A 21,279-nucleotide genomic window follows, 5' to 3' on the forward strand; every position below is an offset into this window, starting at 1 on the left:
AAACAAATGCTAATGGAACTTCTCTAGGCAGCAAACACAGAGTAGGAAAACACCTACAATAACAAACCCAAAACTATTAAGAAAACGGTAATAGGAACATAACATATCGATAACTACCTTAAATGTAATTGCATTAAATACTCCAACCAAAAGACATAGACTGGCTGAATGGATACGAAAACAAGACCCATATATATGCTGTCTACAAGAGACCCACTTCAGACCTAGGGACACATACAGATTGAAAGTGAGGGGATGGAAAAAGATATTCCATGCAAATGCAAATCAAAAGCAGGCTGGAGTAGCAATTCTCGTATCAGACAAAATAGACTTTAAAATAAAGACTATTATAAGAGACAAAGAAGGACACTACATAATGATCAAGGGATCAATCCAAGAATATATAACAACTGTAAATATTTATGCACCCAACACAGGAGCACCTCAATACATAAGGCAAATGCTAACAGCCATAAAAGGGGAAATTGACAGTAACACAATCATGGAAGGGGACTTTAACACCCCACTTTCACCAATGGACAGATCAAACAAAATGAAAATAAATAAGGAAACACAAGATTTAAATGATACATTAAACAAGATGGACTTAATTGATATTTATAGGACATTCCATCCAAAAACAGCAGAATACACTTTCTTCTCAAGTGCTCATGGAACATTCTCCAGGATAGATCATATCTTGGGTCACAAATCAAGCCTTGGTAATTTTAAGAAAAGTGAAATCGTATCAAGTATCTTTTCTGACCACAATGTTATGACACTAGATATCAATTACAGGGAAAAAACCTGTAAAAACTACAAACATATGGAAGCTAAACAATATGCTACTAAATAACCAAGAGATCACTGAAGAAATCAAAGAGGAAATCAAAAAATACCTAGAAACAACTGACAATGAAAACACGATGACCCAAAACCTGTGGGATGGAGCAAAAGCAGTTCTAAGAGGGAAGTTTATAGCAATACAATCCTACCTCAAGAAACAAGAAACATCTCAAATAAACAACCTAACCTTACACCTAAAGCAATTAGAGACAGGAGAACAAAAAACCCCAAAGTTAGCAGAAGGAAAGAAATCATAAAGATCAGATCAGAAATAAATGTAAAAGAAATGAAGGAAATGATAGCAAAGATAGCAATAAATGATAGCAATAAAACTAAAAGCTGGTTCTTTGAGAAGATAAACAAAATTCATAAACCATTAGCCAGACTCATCAAGAAAAAAAGGGAGAAGACTCAAATCAACAGAATTAGAAATGAAAACGGAGAAGTAACAACAGACACTGCAGAAATACAAAGGATCATGAGATTACTACAAGCAACTATAGGCCAATAAAATGGACAACTTGGAAGAAATGGACAAATTCTTAGAAATGCACAACCTTCCGAGACTGAACCAGGAAGAAACAGAAAATATAAACAGACCAATCACAAGCACTGAAATTGAAACTGTGATTAAAAATCTTCCAACAAACTAAAACCCAGGACCAGATGGCTTCACAGGCAAATTCTATCAATCATTTAGAGAAGAGCTAACACCTATCTTTCTCAAACTCTTCCAAAATATAGCAGAGGGAGGAACACTCCCAAACTCATTCTACGAGGCCACCATCACCCTGATACCAAAACCAGATGAAGATGTCACAAAGAAAGAAAACTACAGGCCAATATCACTGATGAACATAGATGCAAAAATCCTCAATAAATATTAGCAAACAATGCAGCAGCACATTAAAAGGATCATACACCGTGATCAAGTGGGGTTTATCACAGGAATGCAAGGATTCTTCAGTATATGCAAATTAACCAATGTGATACTCCATATTAACAAACTGAAGGATAAAAACCATATGATCATCTCAATAGATGCAGAAAAAGCTTTTGACAAAATTCAACACCTATTTATGATAAAAACTCTCTAGAAAGTAGGCATAGAGGGAACTTACCTCAACATAATAAACGCCATATATGACAAACCCACAGCCAACATCGTTCTCAATGGTGAAAAACTGAAACCATTTCCACTAAGATCAGGAAAAAGGCAAGGTTGCACACTCTCACCACTATTATTCAACATAGTTTTGGAAGTTTTAGACATACCAATCAGACACAAAAAAGAAATAAAAGGGATCCAAACTGGAAAAGAAGAAGTAAAACTGTCACTGTTTGCAGATGAGATAATAGTATACATAGAGAATCCTAAAGATGCTACCAGAAAAGTACTAGAACTAATCAATGAATTTGGTAGAGTTGCAGGATACAAAATTAATGCACCGAAATCTCTTGCATTCCTATACACTAATGATGAAAAATCTGAAAGAGAAATTAAGGAAACACTCCTATTTACCATTGCATCAAAAAGAATAAGATACCTAGGAATAACCTACCTAAGCAGACAAAAGACCTGTACTCAGAAAACTATAAGACACTGATGAAAGAAATTAAAGATGATACAAACAGATGGAGAGATATACCATGTTCTTGGATTGGAAGAATCAACACTGTGAAAATGACTCTACTACCCAAAGCAATCTACAGATTCAGTGCAATCCCTGTCAAACTACCACTGGCATTTTTCACAGAACTAGAACAAAAATTTCACAATTTGTATGGAAACACAAAAGACCCCGAATAGCCAAAGCAATCTTGAGAAAGAAAAACAGAGCTGGAGGGATCAGGCTCCCTGACTTCAGACTATACTACAAAGCTACAGTAATCAAGACAGTATGGTACTGCCACAAAAACAGAAATATAGATCAATGGAACAGGATAGAAAGCCCAGAGATAAATCCATGCACATATGGTCACCCTATCTTTGATAAAGGAGGCAAGAATATGCAATGGAAAATGAAAACCTCTTCAATAAGTGGTGCTGTAAAAGAATGAAATTAAAACACTCTCTAACACCATACACAAAAATAAACTCAAAATGGATTAAAGACCTAAATGTAAGGCCAGATACTATAAAACTCTTAGGGGAAAACATATGCAGAACACTCTATGACATAAATCACAGCAAGATCTTTTTGACCCACCACCTAGAGAAATGGAAAAAAAAAACAAAATAAACAAATGGGACCTAATGAAACTTAAAAGCTTTTGCACAGGAAAGGAAACCATAAACAAGATGAAACAAAAACCCTCAGAGTGGGAGAAAATATTTGCAAACGAAACAACTGACAAAAGATTAATCTCTAAAATATACAAGCAGCTCACTATCAAAAACACAAACAACCCAATCCAAAAATGGGCAAAAGACCTAAACAGACATTTCTCCAAAGAAGATATACAGATTGCCAACAAACACATGAAAGGATGTTTAACATCACTAATCATTAGAGAAATGCAAATCAAAACTACAATGAGGTATCACCTCACGCCAGTCAGAATGGCCATCATCAACAAGTCTATAAACAATAACTGCTGGAGTGGGTGTGGAGAAAAGGGAACCCTCTTGCACTGTTGGTGGGAATATAAATTGATACAGCCACTGTGGAAAACAGTATGGAGTTTCCTTAAAAAACGAAAAATAGAACTACCATACGACCCAGCAATTCCACTCCTGGGCATATACCCTGAGAAAACCATAATTCAAAAAAAGTCATATACCACAATGTTCACTGCAGCTCTATTTACAATAGCCAGGACATGGAAGCAACCTAAGTGTCCATCGACAGATGAATGGATAAAGAAGATGTGGCACATATATACAATGGAATATTACTCAGCCATAAAAGGAAACAAAATTGAGTTATTTGTAGTGAGGTGGATGGACCTAGAGTCTGTCATACAGAGTGAAGTAAGTCAGAAGAAGAAAAACAAATACTGTATGTTAACACATATATATGGAATCTAAAAATAAATAATGGTTCTGAAGAACCTAGGGGCAGGACAGGAATAGAGACGCAGATGTACAGAATGGACTTGAGGACACAGGGAGGGGGAAGGGTAAGCTGGGACAAAGTGAGAGAGTGGCATGGACATATGTACACTACCAAATGTAAAATAGCTAGTGGGAAGTAGCCACATAACACAGGGAGATCAACAGGGTGCTTTGTGACCACCTAGATTGGTGGGATAGGGAGGGTGGGAGGGAGATGCAAGAAGGAGGAGATATGGGGATATATGTAGATGTATAGCTGATTCACTTTGTTATACAGCAGAAACTAACACAATGTAAAGCAGTTATACTCCAGTAAAGATGTTTAAAAAAATAAAATAAAACAAATACACAAATAAATAATAAAATACACTCCATCTAAAATAAACACTTTGATACTCTTAAGTGTTTAAAATGCAAATTACAAACATTGTTATTTCCACCGTCTCCACTGACTAAACTCGCTGACCTGTGTCTATACACAATTTCCTTTGAGGAGCACGTCTGAGGTTGGGAAGACAAGTAACGTCACTGCCAAGTAATAATGACGAAACCCTGCGCCAACCTCCCAGCATGGTTATGATGAAGGATTGAGTCAACATTTGTAAAGCATTTAAAATAGTGCGTGACACAGAGAAACAGCCCTATGTGCATTAAATAATTGTTTTAAATGAATTAGAAGAGAATAGAACATAGAATGCAGTAAACAGTGATTACAGTTAAACTTTGGTTATAGTTACACTGCTACCCAGTATCCCATATATCAGGGGAGGTCAAAACTTTGGAGACATAGTGTCAAACTAACAGAGACTAATTCTTTAATTCTTAGATTTGCCTATTCACAAAGAAATATGCTACTGCACAGATATACCCTCTGCACAGGCAGAGACAGCTTGTACCAGCTGATAGCCATGTGTACCTCTTCTCAACTCCGTGATCAGTGCTCAGCGATACCACCTTGGTATCTGTAAATTGGTCACTGTGAGAGTATTCACCCCGGAAAAAAATTGGCAAATGCTACAAATCAGGGCTTCCCCACCACCCCCACCCGGAGAGACGGTTGTTTAAACACTGACCAGCGTACTACTCTCTGTGCTCAAAACTGTATGCACGGTTTCATCAAATAATAATAATTAATAATACTAATGAATTCAACCTATCATCAGTTCTGCAAGACTTCTTGGGCATACATTCTCAGTTGTGAGACAATTGTGACAACTTTCTTTACAAAAGGCATTGTATTGTGATCTGGTAAATTCAAAAGCCCTCAGATTCAGTTCCAGTTCCCTGCTAGGCATTGCATAAATCTGACAAGAAATAAATTCATTTCTGAATTTTAGGCAATGTGAAATTCTAAGGGAATTCTTTTGTCTGAGGACACGGCAGGAAGGCTTCGTAGTTTAAAGACCATCTTTCCCTCTAATACTGGACACGAATTGCTAAAAACTGACAATATTATCGATTCTTAAAAATTCCATTTGTTAAGGTTGAGAAAACTTTCTTCATTTTCTAATCTTCAGCTTTTCATTTGGGATATTCTGGTCCTTCTCCTCTTTGATATGTGTTTATATCAGAGAATGTAATTAATTTATTTTTTTAATTTATTTTTTTCCCTTTTTTTAAACATCTTTATTGGAGTATAATTGCTTTACATTGTCGTGTTAGTTTCTGCTGTATAACAAAGTGAATCAGCTATACGTATACATCTATCCCCATATCTCCTCCCTCTTGCGTCTCCCTCCCACCCTCTCTATCCCACCCTCTAGGTGGTCACAAAGCACTGAGCTGATATCCCTGTGCTATGCGGCTGCTTCCCACTAGCTATCTATTTTACATTTGGTAGTGTATATATGTTCATGCCACTCTCTCACTTCGTCCCAGCTTACCCTTCCCCCTCCCTGTGTCCTCAAGTCCATTCTCTACGTCTGCGTCTCTGTTCCTGTCCTGCCCCTAGGTTCTTCAGAACCATTTTTTTTGTGTGTAGATTTCATATGTATGTGTTTAGCATATAGTATTTGTTCTTGAGAGAATGTAATTTAATTTACAGTACATAAGTAGAAAACTTATTTTTCTACATTTATATTAATATAGTATGTATACTATAATAATGATAATATGAATTATGCTAACAATGTAATAAGTATATTATATATAATATGCATTAATATATACAATAAATAATTCTAGATTTCTAAGTGGTTCGAAATTCCTCTACTAGTTAAGTGCTTGGATATAGACCAGAGCTAGAATCCCCAGTGTGAGCCCAATGAGGGTGACAAAAATGGACACATGTGGGAATGAGCCTGATCTGTGGCCTTCCGAGCCCTTACCTCAGTTTTAATCATAGGTATTTGTTAGTGTCCTTCAGAAACGTGGTACCACACCCACTAGACAGTGAGCTCCATGCAATGGGGGCTCTGCTTGTTTTCACCCATCACTTCACTCCCAGAGCCTAGTGGAGTGTCTGGTATGGAACAGATCCTCCATAAAGATTTGCTGCATAAAAGATGGGAGGAATTCTGTTCCGGAGACTATGAGCATGATGGAGCCATGCGCATTCTGGAGGAAAAAAAAAAAATCTGCACTAAGGCAGGTAAGCCAAAGCGTCAAAGCCAGGCTGAATAATACCTGCCCTCCCCCCAACCCCGGCCCCCATGCTCTCAATCCCCTCCCATCACAGGAAGACTTGGGAATCCTGCACAGACTGTCCTCTGGCCTGGGTGCTAGATGGAGCCCTTTAAGCGAGACCACGGACTGATTTGGTAAAGAACCCCTGAAAGGCATTTGGAGCTCCTGGCAGCGCAGCCTGGGGACCGTGCAGCTCAACGGTAAGGGAAGACCGCTGGCTGTGGGCCCAGCAGAGTGCGCGCATGCGCGGCACAGCGCCTGCACAGTCCCTGGACTCGGGCCGGCATCCCCAGGGGTGCCAGGGGTGGCTCAAGGGATTCAAAAGCCTCCCGGGCACTGGCGGCAGTAGGAGGCACCAGGCAGGGGATGAAAGCGCCGATGCGTGGTTCCCAGAAGAAAGCGTTTGTGAGTTCATAGGAAGCATACTTTGGAGCAGGGGTCCCCAGCAGCCGGGCCACAGACGGGTACAGGTCCTCGGCCTGTTAGGAACCGGGCCGCACAGCAGGAGGGGAGCGGCGGGCGAGCGAGGGAAGCTTCATCTGCCGCCCCCCATGGGGCCGTGGAAAAATTGTCTTCCACGAAACCGGTCCCTGGTGCCAAAAAGGTTGGGGACCGCTGCTTTAGAACATCCATCCCACCTGAAAAGGGGGGACTTGGGGGCCTAAAATCACCTGTGAAAGCAGAGTCTGAGCAAACTGGTGTCCCTATGCACTGGACCCTACCACTGATGTATACACGATGCAAACAAAAGGCTGTCTGGCCATCAGCTCAACAACCTGTGTCACTCTCTTCAATCCTGTGCAAGGAAATCAAGATACTGAAAATCAGTGACCTATGCCTTTAATTTCTTGCTGGAGCCATAAAATTTTGTTGCTATTATAAAGTAATGCATGCTGAATTCTTTAGGTTCCCTTACTCTTAGAGTCCTCGAAAATATTTATTTTGAAAATATCTTGCAATTCTCAAAAATCTCACTTTATGTATTAAAATTGTTCACACATTTTATTACCTCCCTAGGAAAAAATTAACAATTAAATGCCAAATTGTTACAATCGTGGAAAGCTGTCCTAATTAAAGGGAGTCCTAACTCAGTTCTGGCAGCACCTGATGCCCCATGCCTTTTGACACAGGGACCCACTGCAGTCCAGTTTCTGGCTCGGTCTACACTGTCCTAATCCTGACAGCTGGTCCCTCTGTAGAAGGTATAAATCAGAAATTCTACCCTTCTCTCACTCCCAGTCCGGTAAATGGCTACTTGCTTCTTGAGAAGGGGAAAAAATCCTAGAGCTGACATACTTTCCTGAAACTTCCTTCTTCTAAATAGCAAAGGGAGGGTTTAAAAGGAAATCCTCCCCCTTCTTGGCATGGCCGCAAACACAGTGTTCCTCACACGTACTCTCTAACCACATTGCAAAACACTTATGGAAACCCAGCTCACATACTGGGTTCAGATTGTATGATAAGCTTTTTCTGAAAAAGAAGCAAAGGGGGACTCAAAATGCCATTCATTTTATTCAGAGAAAAGTAGTGTCTCCCCCTTTTTTTTTCTTTTACCTTCTGTGACGTCTCTTACATTCTATTTGGTTACAGAGTGATGAGTTCCATTCCAAGGAAATCTGGAAAGGAGGTTCCTTTAGGAATTTGGATTTCATCTCTCGGCTTTTAACTTGTTTTTTGTCTCAGTTCCTAATGTATAATTAAAGGCTCTCAATCAAGGTGGGCATCAGAATTGCTTGGAGAACTTTAAAAAAATTACAGGTGCCAGCCTTAAAACCTTGCATATCCTTTGAGCCCGAGGTCGCACACGGAGGCATTTCACCTAAAGAAAAATTCATCTGTGCTGCCAAAGTCCCTGCAGCACTTGGTTCAAGTCTCTGAGGCTACACGGAAGGAACTGGAGTAGGGCCACTGAGAGCAGATTTAGTTGAAAACCTTACGCTGCACCTGTTCCTGATGTGTTGATGGAAACTGCCTCCTCTGCAGAGCTATGATGGTTTCTACTCAAACAGCCTGTCCATTTCACTTCTAGCCAGTCACGTCTGACTATGCAGATAGCCCTAATATAGCCAAACCATCTTGCCACCCCCTTGGTACAACCCCCTGCGACCCCCTCTGTGTTTGTCCTCATGAGCAGCCAGTCCATAATTGTCCCTTTCTTCTGGCAAGCGCTGTTGCCAAGGAGTCTGGGCATGTGCGGATGCTCAGGGTCTTCTGAGGACACTGTCTATGGTCATCATCCTGACATCATTCGGCTGCCGCCCAGCAGCAGTTAACTCTGTCCCCAGCCTCTGCTTGGCTAGTTACCTCGCACAGTGGCTGATGGTTCCCATACACAGCACAGGGTCCCTGTAAACACAGACCCCCTGCACCATCCACACTTGTGTCCTCTAACCTGGCTTGTCTCCCCTGCCCAACTCAAACAAACACCACCTTACTCATTTTAACCACATCCTTGTCCTTTTCTTCTCAACCCTTCTCACTTCCGAACAAGTCATTAACAGTCGTGTTTACAATAGCTCAAAACTACGGGGAAAATCTAGTTGTCCAACAGTAAGTTAATAAGTCATGGCTCCTTAATACACGGAAATATTTTTCAGCCAACAAAAATGATGCAGTAGAAGATGTAATAACAAGAATAATCTCCACCTTTTTTTTTTTTGCGGTACGCGGACCTCTCACTGCTGTGGCCTCTCCCGTTGCGGAGCACAGGCTCCGGATGCGCAGGCTCAGCGGCCATGGCTCATGGGCCCAGCCGCTCCGCGGCACGTGGGATCCTCTCGGACCGGGGCACGAACCCGTGTCCCCTGCATCAGCAGGCAGACTCTCAACCACTGCGCCACCAGGGAAGCCCAATATCCACCATTTTTTAACAAGAATGATACCCACCACACATTGTTGAGGGAAAAAAAAGTTATAAAGTAGGTTTTCTTAAGAACACCCATCAAGATGCTATCAGTTATAGATCTCTAGTGTGTAGAACTCTGGTTGATTTCCGTTTTCTTCTTTTTTGTTTATGTCTATTTGATAATCCTTAAATAAATATGTGTTATTTTGGAGAAACAGAAAACATGGGAAATTTTAAAAATTCAAAAGTGGAATGTTAAAAATGTTATCTGGTTTTTGTATGTGTTGGGCCTCAAACCTATGTGTACTCCACCGGGATGATCCAGCTCTGTCTGCAAAGCTGAATTGCACCGTATTAGATGGGATTGGATTGCGTTGCATCGTCTCATACCCCAGAGCAGCAACGATCACAAGACCTTGGAGCGGGTCACATTTTTTTCTAGACTGTGCGGTGTCATCATGGGACTAATGGCTGGAGATGCTGAGAATTGGCTGGATATAGGTACAGCCAACAACTCTAAATGAGGTCGTACATTGATTTGCAGACATTTAGAAGAAGCACTTTTCCCAATGAAATGTTACATAAAACACTAACTCCTATACAAACAAAAGCTGTGTTTCTCTGGTTGAAGTAGGAATTGGGGCATCCAGAGACCCCAGTTCAGCCTCCCCCTCCTGCTCTCCCCACCTCCAGAAGATCTTTACAGCTTTGGAGGTTTCCAAATTGACTATGTGAAAAGCAAACAGTAGCTGGTCTTAAGAAGGCAACTTCCGGGGGATTCCCTGGTGGCGCAGTGGTTGAGAGTCCGCCTGCCAATGCAGGGCACATGGGTTCGTGGCCCGGTCCGGGAAGATCCCACATGCCGCGGAGCGGCTGGGCCCATGAGACATGGTCGCTGAGCCTGCGCTCCGGAGCCTGTGCTCCGCAACGGGAGAGGCCACAACAGTGAGAGGCCTGCGTACCACAAAAAAAAGAGAAGGCAACTTCCGTTCCGGCGCTAGGTTTGCCTACTCAGGGTGAGAAATGCAGCCGAAGTTATTTTTGCTTCCCAAACATGCCCGCTTATTACATGGACACCTGAGTTTCTAGAGACCCAACCTTCCTTCTGTGGAGAAAGCTGTCTTCACCATGTCTGCCTACAAACTCGTACAAATTCCAGGTATTCCCCTTAGTCTTTTCTGACCTCCAGCACCTTAGATAAAATGAAGTTTGCCGTCACCTGGGGCCCTACAGTACTTTAACCACGATACGCTATTATACGGCTTTGTAATATGGTGCCCAAGCTGGATTCATGCTACTCTAATAAGTCCTGCAGGGAGAACTGAAAACTCACTTCCTAACCACAGACTCCCTTATATGTCTGTCTGCAGTCACTGGTTTATATGGGAGTTAAGAAATCTTGGTGGGGGCAGGGAGGAGAATCTAACGGTGACCATGATTTGGGGTTCAGACAATAAAGGTAAGGCTGATGTAAGGACAAACTATGAAGCTCCTCAGAAAAAAAGCCACTCCCAAAGAAGAAGGAGTCTAGCGCTACCAGAATCAGCCATAACATCTAGTGGCAGGAGAGGAAACAGTGGTTTCCAGTGGATTGAATGGCCATTACTTGAAATCATTAAAGCCCAGACCGTCTGTGATTCCATATACATTCTGGGGATAAAAGCGTTGTGTTTCTAAGTGAAAATAGCTATTCCATGACTCTGTGTGGGACTCCTCTAGGAACGTAGAACTCAGGGGAGGGAAGTCAATACTCCAATGGCAGGGGAAAGGTAATCAATTCAAAACACCAGCAGAACACCAAGCAATATCCCAGAGGCAAGAAACAGCAGTAACTAAGGGTGTTTGGAGCAGAGTCGAGCAGGGGTGGTGGGAAAATAGCACACAAAGTTGTTTGAACATGAGAAAGACAGCTGAGAGGAAAGTAGGGGCAAGAGGATATTCAACAGTCTAGACCAACAAATGAGACCACGGGAGACCCATCTAGGGTCTCATTTAAAAGTGGGAGAGAGGGGCTTCCCTGGTGGCACAGTGGTTAAGAATCCGCCTGCCAATGCAGGGGACACGGGTTCGAGCCCTGGTCCAGGAAGATCCCACATGCCGCGGAGCAACTAAGCCTGTGCACCACAACTACTGAGCCTGCGCTCTAGAGCCTGCGAGCCACAACTACTGAGCCCACAGGCCACAACTACTGGAGCCCGTGTTCTGCAATGAGAGGCCACCACAATGAGAAGCCCGCACACCACAACTAAGAGTAGCCCCCGCTTGCTGCAACTAGAGAGAGCGCACGCGCAGCAACGAAGACCCAAAACGCAGCCAAAAAAATTAAAACATGGGAGAGAGAACAATATGGGAGAGGAAGAGAAATGGAGGTCCAGTCACTAACAGGTTGGGACTGAGCTAGCAAAATTCAGATGGAAATGTAAAAGTGTGTCCATTTGTACCCACATACTAGTAAGAGTGCGGGACATGCAGGCTATATAGTGTATTCTTATTATTTATTCTCATGACCGGGATTTGACACTATTAGGTGCTATGTGCATCTGTGAGATTGCCATGCCTCAGAGATCTGTGTTCCAAAAAATATTCCCAAGTGAGCCCCAGTCTATGGGAAATGATCCACTTAAATGTTACGGCTTGGTAATCACTTGATACTTAGGTATTTCAACTGGTAGTATGAAGTTAGCAGAAAGGATTCTTTGGGCCACGAAAGATTGTTTTAAGCATATGTCAAATATAGAACTTTTATTTTTAAATTTAGGAAAAGAAAAACTATACAAAGATCAAACTTTGGTAGCTTGGAATTAAGACAGTATAGTTAGGAGGGAGTGTGGGGGAGGATGGACTGGGAGCGTGGGATGAGCAGATGCAAACTGTTATATAGAGAACGGACAAACAACAAGGCCCTACTGTAGAGCACAGGGAACTCTATTCAATATGCTGTAATAAACCATAATGGAAAAGAATATATAAAAAAAGAATGTTTATATATGTACAACTGAACCCCTTTGCTGTACAGCAGAAATTAACACAGCATTGTAAATCAACTGTACTTCTAGGTAGGGTAGTGCAAGTGTGTCCATAAATCCAAGCATTGCAGAGTACCTTAGTTTCATCTGGTATAAAGTGAAAACTGCTATAAGTTGACTAGTATGGATGCATGTCAAACTATCTGGATAGCACAGAAGAGAATGTACTTCTTTCTCAACATTTTCTAAAGGGACACAAATTATTCTAAACTTTGCTGTCACACACCCTCACCCTACTGCTTTGATTCTGAGGTAGCACATGCAGTGAAACCATATTTATAGCATACTTGCTTATTTTCAGATTTATGTATTATGGTTATGAGTTTATGTATTAATTTACGTTCCAGAGGATAAATGAGAATACCCCATGGGTTAAAAATTCACACAATTGATTTTATTAGTATGCCTGTTAAAATGAGTATAGGAGACTAATTGAGTTCAAAGTTTGCACAAAAATTAAATACACATATAATTAATATTTACAAAGGTATTTTGAATGAATGCTAGTATGTTAAAGTGTGATTTTATTAAACGGTGGCGCTATTTAACCAGACATTAGCCTTCCTAAGTTTGAGCAGAGAAGAAAAAGCTCAAGAAAGAGGCACTTCAACTAAGAAGCAGCAATTGAACAAGATGTTCTAGAGTCTTCTCCCCAAGACTGACTTCTTCCTTGAGGTTCTCTTATTTTGATTCTCTTTTCATCACTACTTCTGAATACAAAGAAAATGCCCCTTTAAAAATCCAACTCATCACTTAAAATATAAAACGCCAATAAATGATTCCCAAAAATATACATGTGCATTTTTTAAAAGAGAATTTTCACTAAAAACGTAGCAACTTCACATTAACATGGAAAATACAGACTCATTAAAAACAGTCCAATTTCAAAATGGGCTTGTCATTAAGCAGTCCACAGAAGTAGTAAAGGGTTTGGCGATTCCCAAATATCCTCAGTTTAAGACAAATACACTTGTCTGTGGAGGGCAGATGTACCTTGGGAGTACCTTTTCTTCAACAGACTCATTGGCTGCCATCTTATCTACCTTGTCACCTGTGTTATGTTAAACTTAACAGTCTATCATCTGCCACCCAAGGGCAAAGTGCAAAATATGAAGCTCAGAGTCTCAGGTTTCCTGGTGGCCTCCAACTCAGTTTTGCTTTTCAATCTGAGGAGCAAGAGTGACTGGAGGGGTGACGGCTCATAAGAAATGAGTCTAGTGCTTTCCTTCCTGGTTGTAGTAGTCGCCCTATTACCCCAAAGCGTTCTCCTATGACTCACTCAATTTCTCCCATCCACTCCGTCAGGGAATGATTAACAAAACCTACCCATTTCAAATGCAAAATCTTTGCCATACAATAACCATACCATGCAAATACTGTAAATCAAACACAGATACCATCACATAAAATTAAATGAAAGTTGAGGGAATTTTTGACTGACCAAACAAAATATTCAATTAACAAAATAGTTTTTTTAAAGGCCAACCAATATTTAGTTTCAACTGCTCCCTTTGGAAGAATGTGGCATATCTTGGTTTTGAGTGTGATCTTTAGCTTTTTGACAATCCACGATTAAAAACACAGAAATCTCTAGGACGTATCTGCAGCAGTCATATTAATTCCTGTATCAAAGGTATGCAGACTAAACTCTCTATTCATCTCAACTTAAGGTTTTGAGAGAGTTCCTAAAAATACAAATCTATAATAATTGACTTAGGTAATTTTCATGTTAGAATAAACATTAAAGATTTAGTATTAAATATTTAGTAACTTTATCCATTTGTCAGTACTATCAAAATCAAAAAAGAATAACTGTATAGCTACAATTACATTTGGATATCTTCATTTGTAATCTTCTATCTGTAATCTTAGCTCTTAAAATATATCATTAAACATGTCAACAGACAAGAGTGGGAGAAAGGTGAACTATATGTGAAACTTTAAAAAATATTTGTATTTAAAAGAATACTTACTCTTTTGCCTCCCTCTAAGAGGATATGTCCTGAGTTTTTCAATAATATCAACCATGATCAAGCAGGTCAGAACCAAAGAGACTGGCAGGTCAGGTAACATATCAGTGGAACCATTAATATTCTTTTGAACCTGTTTTCAGAAGACCATTTAGAAGCATTAAATTTTTGTACTTTCTTTGTTCACAATTCTTTGAAGATTTGAAAGCAGTGCTAAATTAATTATACATACATTTACTAAAAGACTAGAAGCTTGGTTTTCAGCTTTTTAGGTGCTCAACCCCACAAGGTTTTGAACCATTTCTAAAGATGTAATAAGGGTTCATATCAATGGAAGAGCTTTCAGTTAAAGACAGAGCTTGGTAAATGTGCATAAAAAGTTAACAGTAGGCTCCTGGAATAGTGGAATGGGGAATCTCTCCCAACCCAACCGCTAAGCAGAGCCTCTGAGAGTCCTAGCTCAAAGAGCTAGGGGGGCAAACATTAGAGTGTTGGGTCTTCCAAGAAGAGAGAGCTGGGTAAACCCAGCTCGGCTTTGGAGCACTTCCTTCAACTGTTTAAGGTATCTACAAAAAAGGCTATGACAAACATCATGTTAATGGTGATATGTTAAGAGTTTTCCCTCTGAGATCAAGAATAAGACAAAGGTTACACCATGACCATTTCTATTCAACACTGTACTAGAGGTCCTAGCCAGTGTAACAAGGCAAGAGAAAGAAATAAACAGTGGAAGTATTGGAAAGAAAAACACACTGTCATTATTCATAGACTATATGATTATAAATGGGGAAAATCTCCACAAAATGGATAAATTATTCCTACACACCAAAAACAAAGAGTTAGAAAATAAGATTTTAAAAAATGATAAAATTTGATACAATCTCAATGAAAATTCCAACTTTTCTGTGGAAAATGACAAGCTGATTCTAAAATGAACATGAGAGGCGAGGGGAAGATGGCGGAAGTAAGACACGGAGATCATCTTCCTCCCCACAGATACACCAGAAATACACCTACACATGGAACAACTCCTACAGAACACCTACTGAATGCTGGCAGAAGACCTCTGACATCCCAAAAGGCTAGAAAGTCCACACAGAGACAAAAGAATAGGGACGGGACCCACACCAGTGGGAGGGAGCTGTGAAGGAGTAAAGGTTTCCACACACTAGGAGCCCCTTCGCGGGCAGAGACTGCGGGTGGCGGAGGGGGGGAAGCTTCGCAGCCGCGGAGGAGAGCACAGCCACAGGGGTGCGGAGAGCAAAGCGGAGAGATTCCCGCACAGAGGATCGGTGCCGACCGGCACTCGCCAGCCCGAGAGGCTTGTCTGCTCACCCGCCAGGGGCGGGCGGGGCTGGGAGCTGAGGCTCGGGCTTCGGTCGGAGCGCAGGAAGAGGACTGGCGGCATGAACACAGCCTGCAGGGGGTTAGTGAGCCACGGCTGGCCGGGAGGGAGTCCGGGGAAAAGTCTGGAGCTGCCGAAGAGGCAAGAGACTTTTTCTTCCCTCTTTGTCTCCTGGTGCGCGAGGAGAGGGGATTAAGAGCGCTGCTTAAAGGAGCTCCATAGACGGGCGCGAGCCCCGGCTAACAGCGCGGACCCCAGAGACCCTTCCGGGGAGCCTGTGCAGCCCGCCACTGCCAGGGTCCCAGGATCCAGGGACAACTTTCCCGGGAGAACGCACAGCACGCCTCAGGCTGCTGCAACGTCATGCTGGCCTCTGCCGCCGCAGGGCCGCCCCGCACTCCGTGCCCCTCCCTCCCCCCGCCTGAGTGAGCCAGAGCCACCAAATCAGCTGCTCCTTTAACCCCGTCCTGTCTGAGCGAAGAACAGACGCCCTCCGGCGACCTACATGCAGAGGGAGGGCCAAATCCAAAGCTGAGCCCCGGGAGATGTGAGAACAAAGAAGAGAAAGGGAAATCTCTCCCAGCAGCCTCAGAAGCAGCGGATTAAAGCTCCACAGTCAACTTGATGTACCTGCATCTGTGGAATACCTGAATAGACAACGAATCATCGCAAATTGAGGAGGTGGACTGTGGGAGCAAGATTTATGATTTCTTCCCCTTTTCCTCTTTTTGTGAGTGTGTATGTGTATGCTTCTGTGTGAGATTATGTCTGTATAGCTTTGCTTCCACAATTTGTCCTAGGGTTCTATCTGTCCGTTTTTTTTTTTTTTTCTTAAAAATTTTTTTTCTTAATATTTTTTATTTTAATAACTTTATCTTTCTTTTCTTTCCTTTTCTTTCTTTCTTCCTTTCTTCCCTTCCTTCCTTCCTTTCTCTCTCTCTCTCTCCCTCCCTCCCTCCCTCCCTCCTCTCTCTCTCTCTTTCTTTCTTTCTACATTTTCTCCCTTTTATTCTGAGCCATGTGGATGAAAGGCTCTTGGTGCTGCAGCCAGGAGTCAGTGCTGTGCCTCTGAGGTGGGAGAGCAAACTTCAGGACACTGGTCCACAAGACACCTCCCAGCTCCACATAATATCAAACGGCGAAAATCTCCCAAAGATCTCCGTCTCAACACCAGCACCCAGCTTCACTCAACGACCAGTGCTGGACATCCTATGCCAAACAACTAGCAAGACAGGAACACAACCCCACCCATTAGCAGAGAGGCTGCCTAAAATCATAATAAGTCCACAGACACCCCAAAACACACCACCAGACGTGGACCTGCCCACCAGAAAGACAAGATCCAGCCTCATCCACCAGAACACAGGCACTAGTCCCCTCCACCAGGAAGCCTACACAACCCACTGAACCAACCTTAGCCACTGGGGACAGACACCAAAAACAATGGGAACTACGAACCTGCAGCCTGCAAAAAGGAGACCCCAAACACAGTAAGATAAGCAAAATGAGAAGACACAAAAACACACTGCAGATGAAGGAGCAAGGTAAAAACCCACCAGACCTAACAAATGAAGAGGAAACAGGCAGTCTTCCTGAAAAAGAATTCAGAATAATGATAGTAAAGATGATCCAAAATCTTGGAAATAGACTAGACAAAATGCAAGGAACAGTTAACAAGGACCTAGAAGAACTAAAGATGAGACAAGCAATGATGAACAACACAATAAATGAAATTAAAAATACTCTAGATGGGATTAATAGCATAATACCTGAGGCAGAAGAATGGATAAGTGACCTGGAAGATAAAATGGTGGAAATAACTACTGCAGAGCAGAATAAAGAAAAAAGAATGAAAAGAACTGAAGACAGTCTCAGAGACCTCAGGGACAACATTAAACACACCAACATTCGAATTATCGGGGTTCCAGAAGAAGAAGAGAAACAGAAAGGGACTGAGAAAATATTTGAAGAGATTATAGTTGAAAACTTCCCTAATATGGGAAAGGAAATAGTTAATCAAGTCTAGGAAGCACAGAGAGTCCCATACAGGATAAATCCAAGGAGAAATATGCCAAGACACATATTAATCAAACTGTCAAAAATTAAATACAAAGAAATCATATTAAAAGCAGCAAGGGAAAAACAACAAATAACACACAAGGGAATCCCCATAAGGTTAATTGCTGATCTCTCAGCAGAAACCCTACAAGCCAGAAGGCAGTGGCAGGACATACTGAAAGTGATGAAGGAGAAAAACCTGCAACCAAGATTACTCTACCCAGCAAGGATCTCATTCAGATTTGATGGAGAAATTAAAACCTTTACAGACAAGCAAAAGCTGAGAGAGTTCAGCACCACCAAACCAGATTTACAACAAATGTTAAAGGAACTTCTCTAGGCAAGAAACACAAGGGAAGGAAAAGACCAATCATAACGAACCCAAAACAATTTAGAAAATGGGAATAGGAACATACATATCGATAATTACCTTAAATGTAAATGGATTAAATGCTCCCACCAAAAGACACAGATTGGCAAAATGGATACAAAAACAAGACCCATATATATGCTGTCTACAAGAGACCCACTTCAGACCTAGAGACACATACAGACTGATAGTAAGGGGATGGAAAAAGATATTCCATGCAAATGGAAACCAAAAGAAAGCTGGAGTAGCAATTCTCATATCAGACAAAACAGACTTTAAAATAAAGACTATTAGAAGAGACAAAGAAGGAAACTACATAATGATCAAGGGATCGATCCAAGAAGAAGATATAACAATTGTAAATATTTATGCACCCAACATAGGAGCACCTCAATACATAAGGCAAATACTAACAGGCATAAAAGGGGAAACCGACCGTAACACATTCATAGTAGGGGACTTTAACACCCCACTTTCACCAATGGACAGATCATCCAAAATGAAAATAAATAAGGAAACACAAGCTTTAAATGATACATTAAACAAGATGGACTTAATTGATATTTATAGGACATTCCATCCAAAAACAACAAAACACACTTTCTTCTCAAGTGCTCATGGAACATTCTCCACGATAGATCATATCTTGGGTCACAAATCAAGCCTTGGTAAAATTAAGATAATTGAAATTGTATCAAGTATCTTTTCTGACCACAACGCCATGAGACTAGATATCAATTACAGGAAAAGATCTGTAAAAATTACAAACACATGGAGGCTAAACAATACACTACTTAATAATGAAGTGATCACTGAAGAAATCAAAGAGGAAATAAAAACATACCTAGAAACAAATGACAATGGAGACACAACGACCCAAAACCTATGGGATGCAGCAAAAGCAGTTCTAAGAAGGAAGTTTATAGCAATACAAGCCCACGTTAAGAAGCAGGAAACATCTCGAATAAACAACCTAACGTTGCACCTAAAGCAATTGGAGAAGAAGAAAAAAACCCCAAAGTTAGCAGAAGGAAAGAAATCATAAAAATCAGATCAGAAATAAATGAAAAAGAAATGAAGGAAACAATAGCAAAGATCAATAAACTAAAAGCTGGTTCTTTGAGAAGATAAACCAAATAGATAAACCATTAGCCAGACTCATCAAGAAAAAAAGGGAGAAGACTCAAATCAATAGAATTAGAAATGAAAAAGGAGAAGTAACAACTGACTCTGCAGAAATACAAAAGATCATGAGAGATTACTACAGGCAACTCTATGCCAATAAAATGGACAACCTGGAAGAAATGGACAAATTCTTAGAAATGCACAACCTGCCAAGACTGAATCAGGAAGAAATAGAAAATATGAACAGACCAATCACAAGCACTGAAATTGAAACTGTGATTAAAAATCTTCCAACAAACAAAAGCCCAGGACCAGATGGCTTCACAGGCGAATTCTATCAAACATTTAGAGAAGCGCTAACACCCATCCTTCTCAAACTCTTCCAAAATATAGCAGAGGGAGGAACACTCCCAAATGCCTTCTACGAGGCCACCATCACCTTGATACCAAAACCAGACAAGGATGTCACAAAGAAAGAAAACTACAGGCCAATATCATTGATGAACATAGATGCAAAAATCCTCAACAAAATACTAGCAGACAGAATCCTACAGCACATTAAAAGGATCATACACCATGATCAAGTGGGGTTTATTCCAGGAATGCAAGGATTCTTCAATATATGCAAATCTATCAATGTGATAAAACCATATTAACAAATTGAAGGAGAAAACCATATGATCATCTCAATAGATGCAGAGAAAGCTTTTGACAAAATTCAACACCGATTTATGATAATAACCCTGCAGAAAGTAGGCATAGACGGAACTTTCCTCAACATAATAAAGGCCATATATGACAAGCCCACAGCCAACATCATCCTCAATGGTGAAAAACTGAAAGCATTTCCACTAAGATCAGGAACAAGACAAGGCTGCCCGCTCTCACCACTCTTATTCAACATAGTTATGGAAGTTTTAGCCACAGCAATCAGAGAACAAAAGGAAATAAAAGGAATCCAAATTGGAAAAGAAGAAGTAAAGCTGTCACTGTTTGCAGATGACATGATACTATACATAGAGAATCCTAAAGATGCTACCAGAAAACTACTAGGGATAATCAATAAATTTGGTAAAGTAGCAGGATACAAAATTAATGCACAGAAATCTCTTGCATTCCTATACACTAATGATGAAAAATCTGAAAGTGAAATCAAGAAAACACTCCCATTTACCATTGCAACAAAAAGAATAAAATATCTAGGAATAAACCTACCTAAGGAGACAAAAGACCTGTACTCAGAAAATTATAAGACACTGATGAAAGAAATTAAAGATGATACAAATAGATGGAGAGATATACCATGTTCTTGGATTGGAAGAATCAACATTGTGAAAATGACTCTACTACCCAAAGCAATCTATAGATTCAATGCAATTCCTATCAAATTACCAAAGGCATTTTTCACAGAAGTAGAACAAAAAATTTCACAATTTGTATGGAAACACAAAAGACCCCGAATATCCAAAGCAATCTTGAGAATGAAAAACGGAGCTGGAGGAATCAGGCTTCCTGGCTTCAGACTACACTACAAAGCTACAGTAATCAAGACAGTATGGTACTGGCACAAAAACAGAAAGATAGATCAATGGAACAGGATAGATAGCCCAGAGATAAACCCACGCACATATAGTCACCTTATCTTTGATAAAGGAGGCAGAAATGTACAGTGGAGAAAGGACAGCCTATTCAATAAGTGGTGCTGGGAAAACTGGACAGGTACATGTAAAAGTATGAGATTAGATCACTCCCTAATACCATACACAAAAATAAGCTCAAAATGGATTAAAGACCTAAATGTAAAGCCAGAAACTATCAAACTCTTAGAGGAAAACATAAGCAGAACACTCTATGACATAAATCACAGCAAGATCCTTTTTGACCCACCTCCTAGAGAAATGGAAATAAAAATAAACAAATGGGACAGAATGAAACTTCAAAGCTTTTTCACAGCAAAGGAAACCATAAAGAAGGCCAAAAGACAACACTCAGAATGGGAGAAAATATTTGC

General features: G+C 40.8%; 1 protein-coding gene across 1 annotated transcript in view; it reads right to left on the reverse strand.

The window, feature by feature from the left end:
* TMEM236 (transmembrane protein 236) overlaps nt 1-21,279 on the reverse strand; it is a 50,572-nt gene that overhangs the window by 9,639 nt on the left and 19,654 nt on the right. The window contains exon 3 of the mRNA XM_004278652.3: nt 14,374-14,503. Coding sequence (XP_004278700.1) covers nt 14,374-14,503 — 130 coding nt within the window. The remainder of the gene's footprint in view (nt 1-14,373; nt 14,504-21,279) is intronic.

Source organism: Orcinus orca, chromosome 2 (assembly GCF_937001465.1).
Source record: "Orcinus orca chromosome 2, mOrcOrc1.1, whole genome shotgun sequence".
In the NCBI taxonomy this organism is placed as follows: domain Eukaryota; kingdom Metazoa; phylum Chordata; class Mammalia; order Artiodactyla; family Delphinidae; genus Orcinus; species Orcinus orca.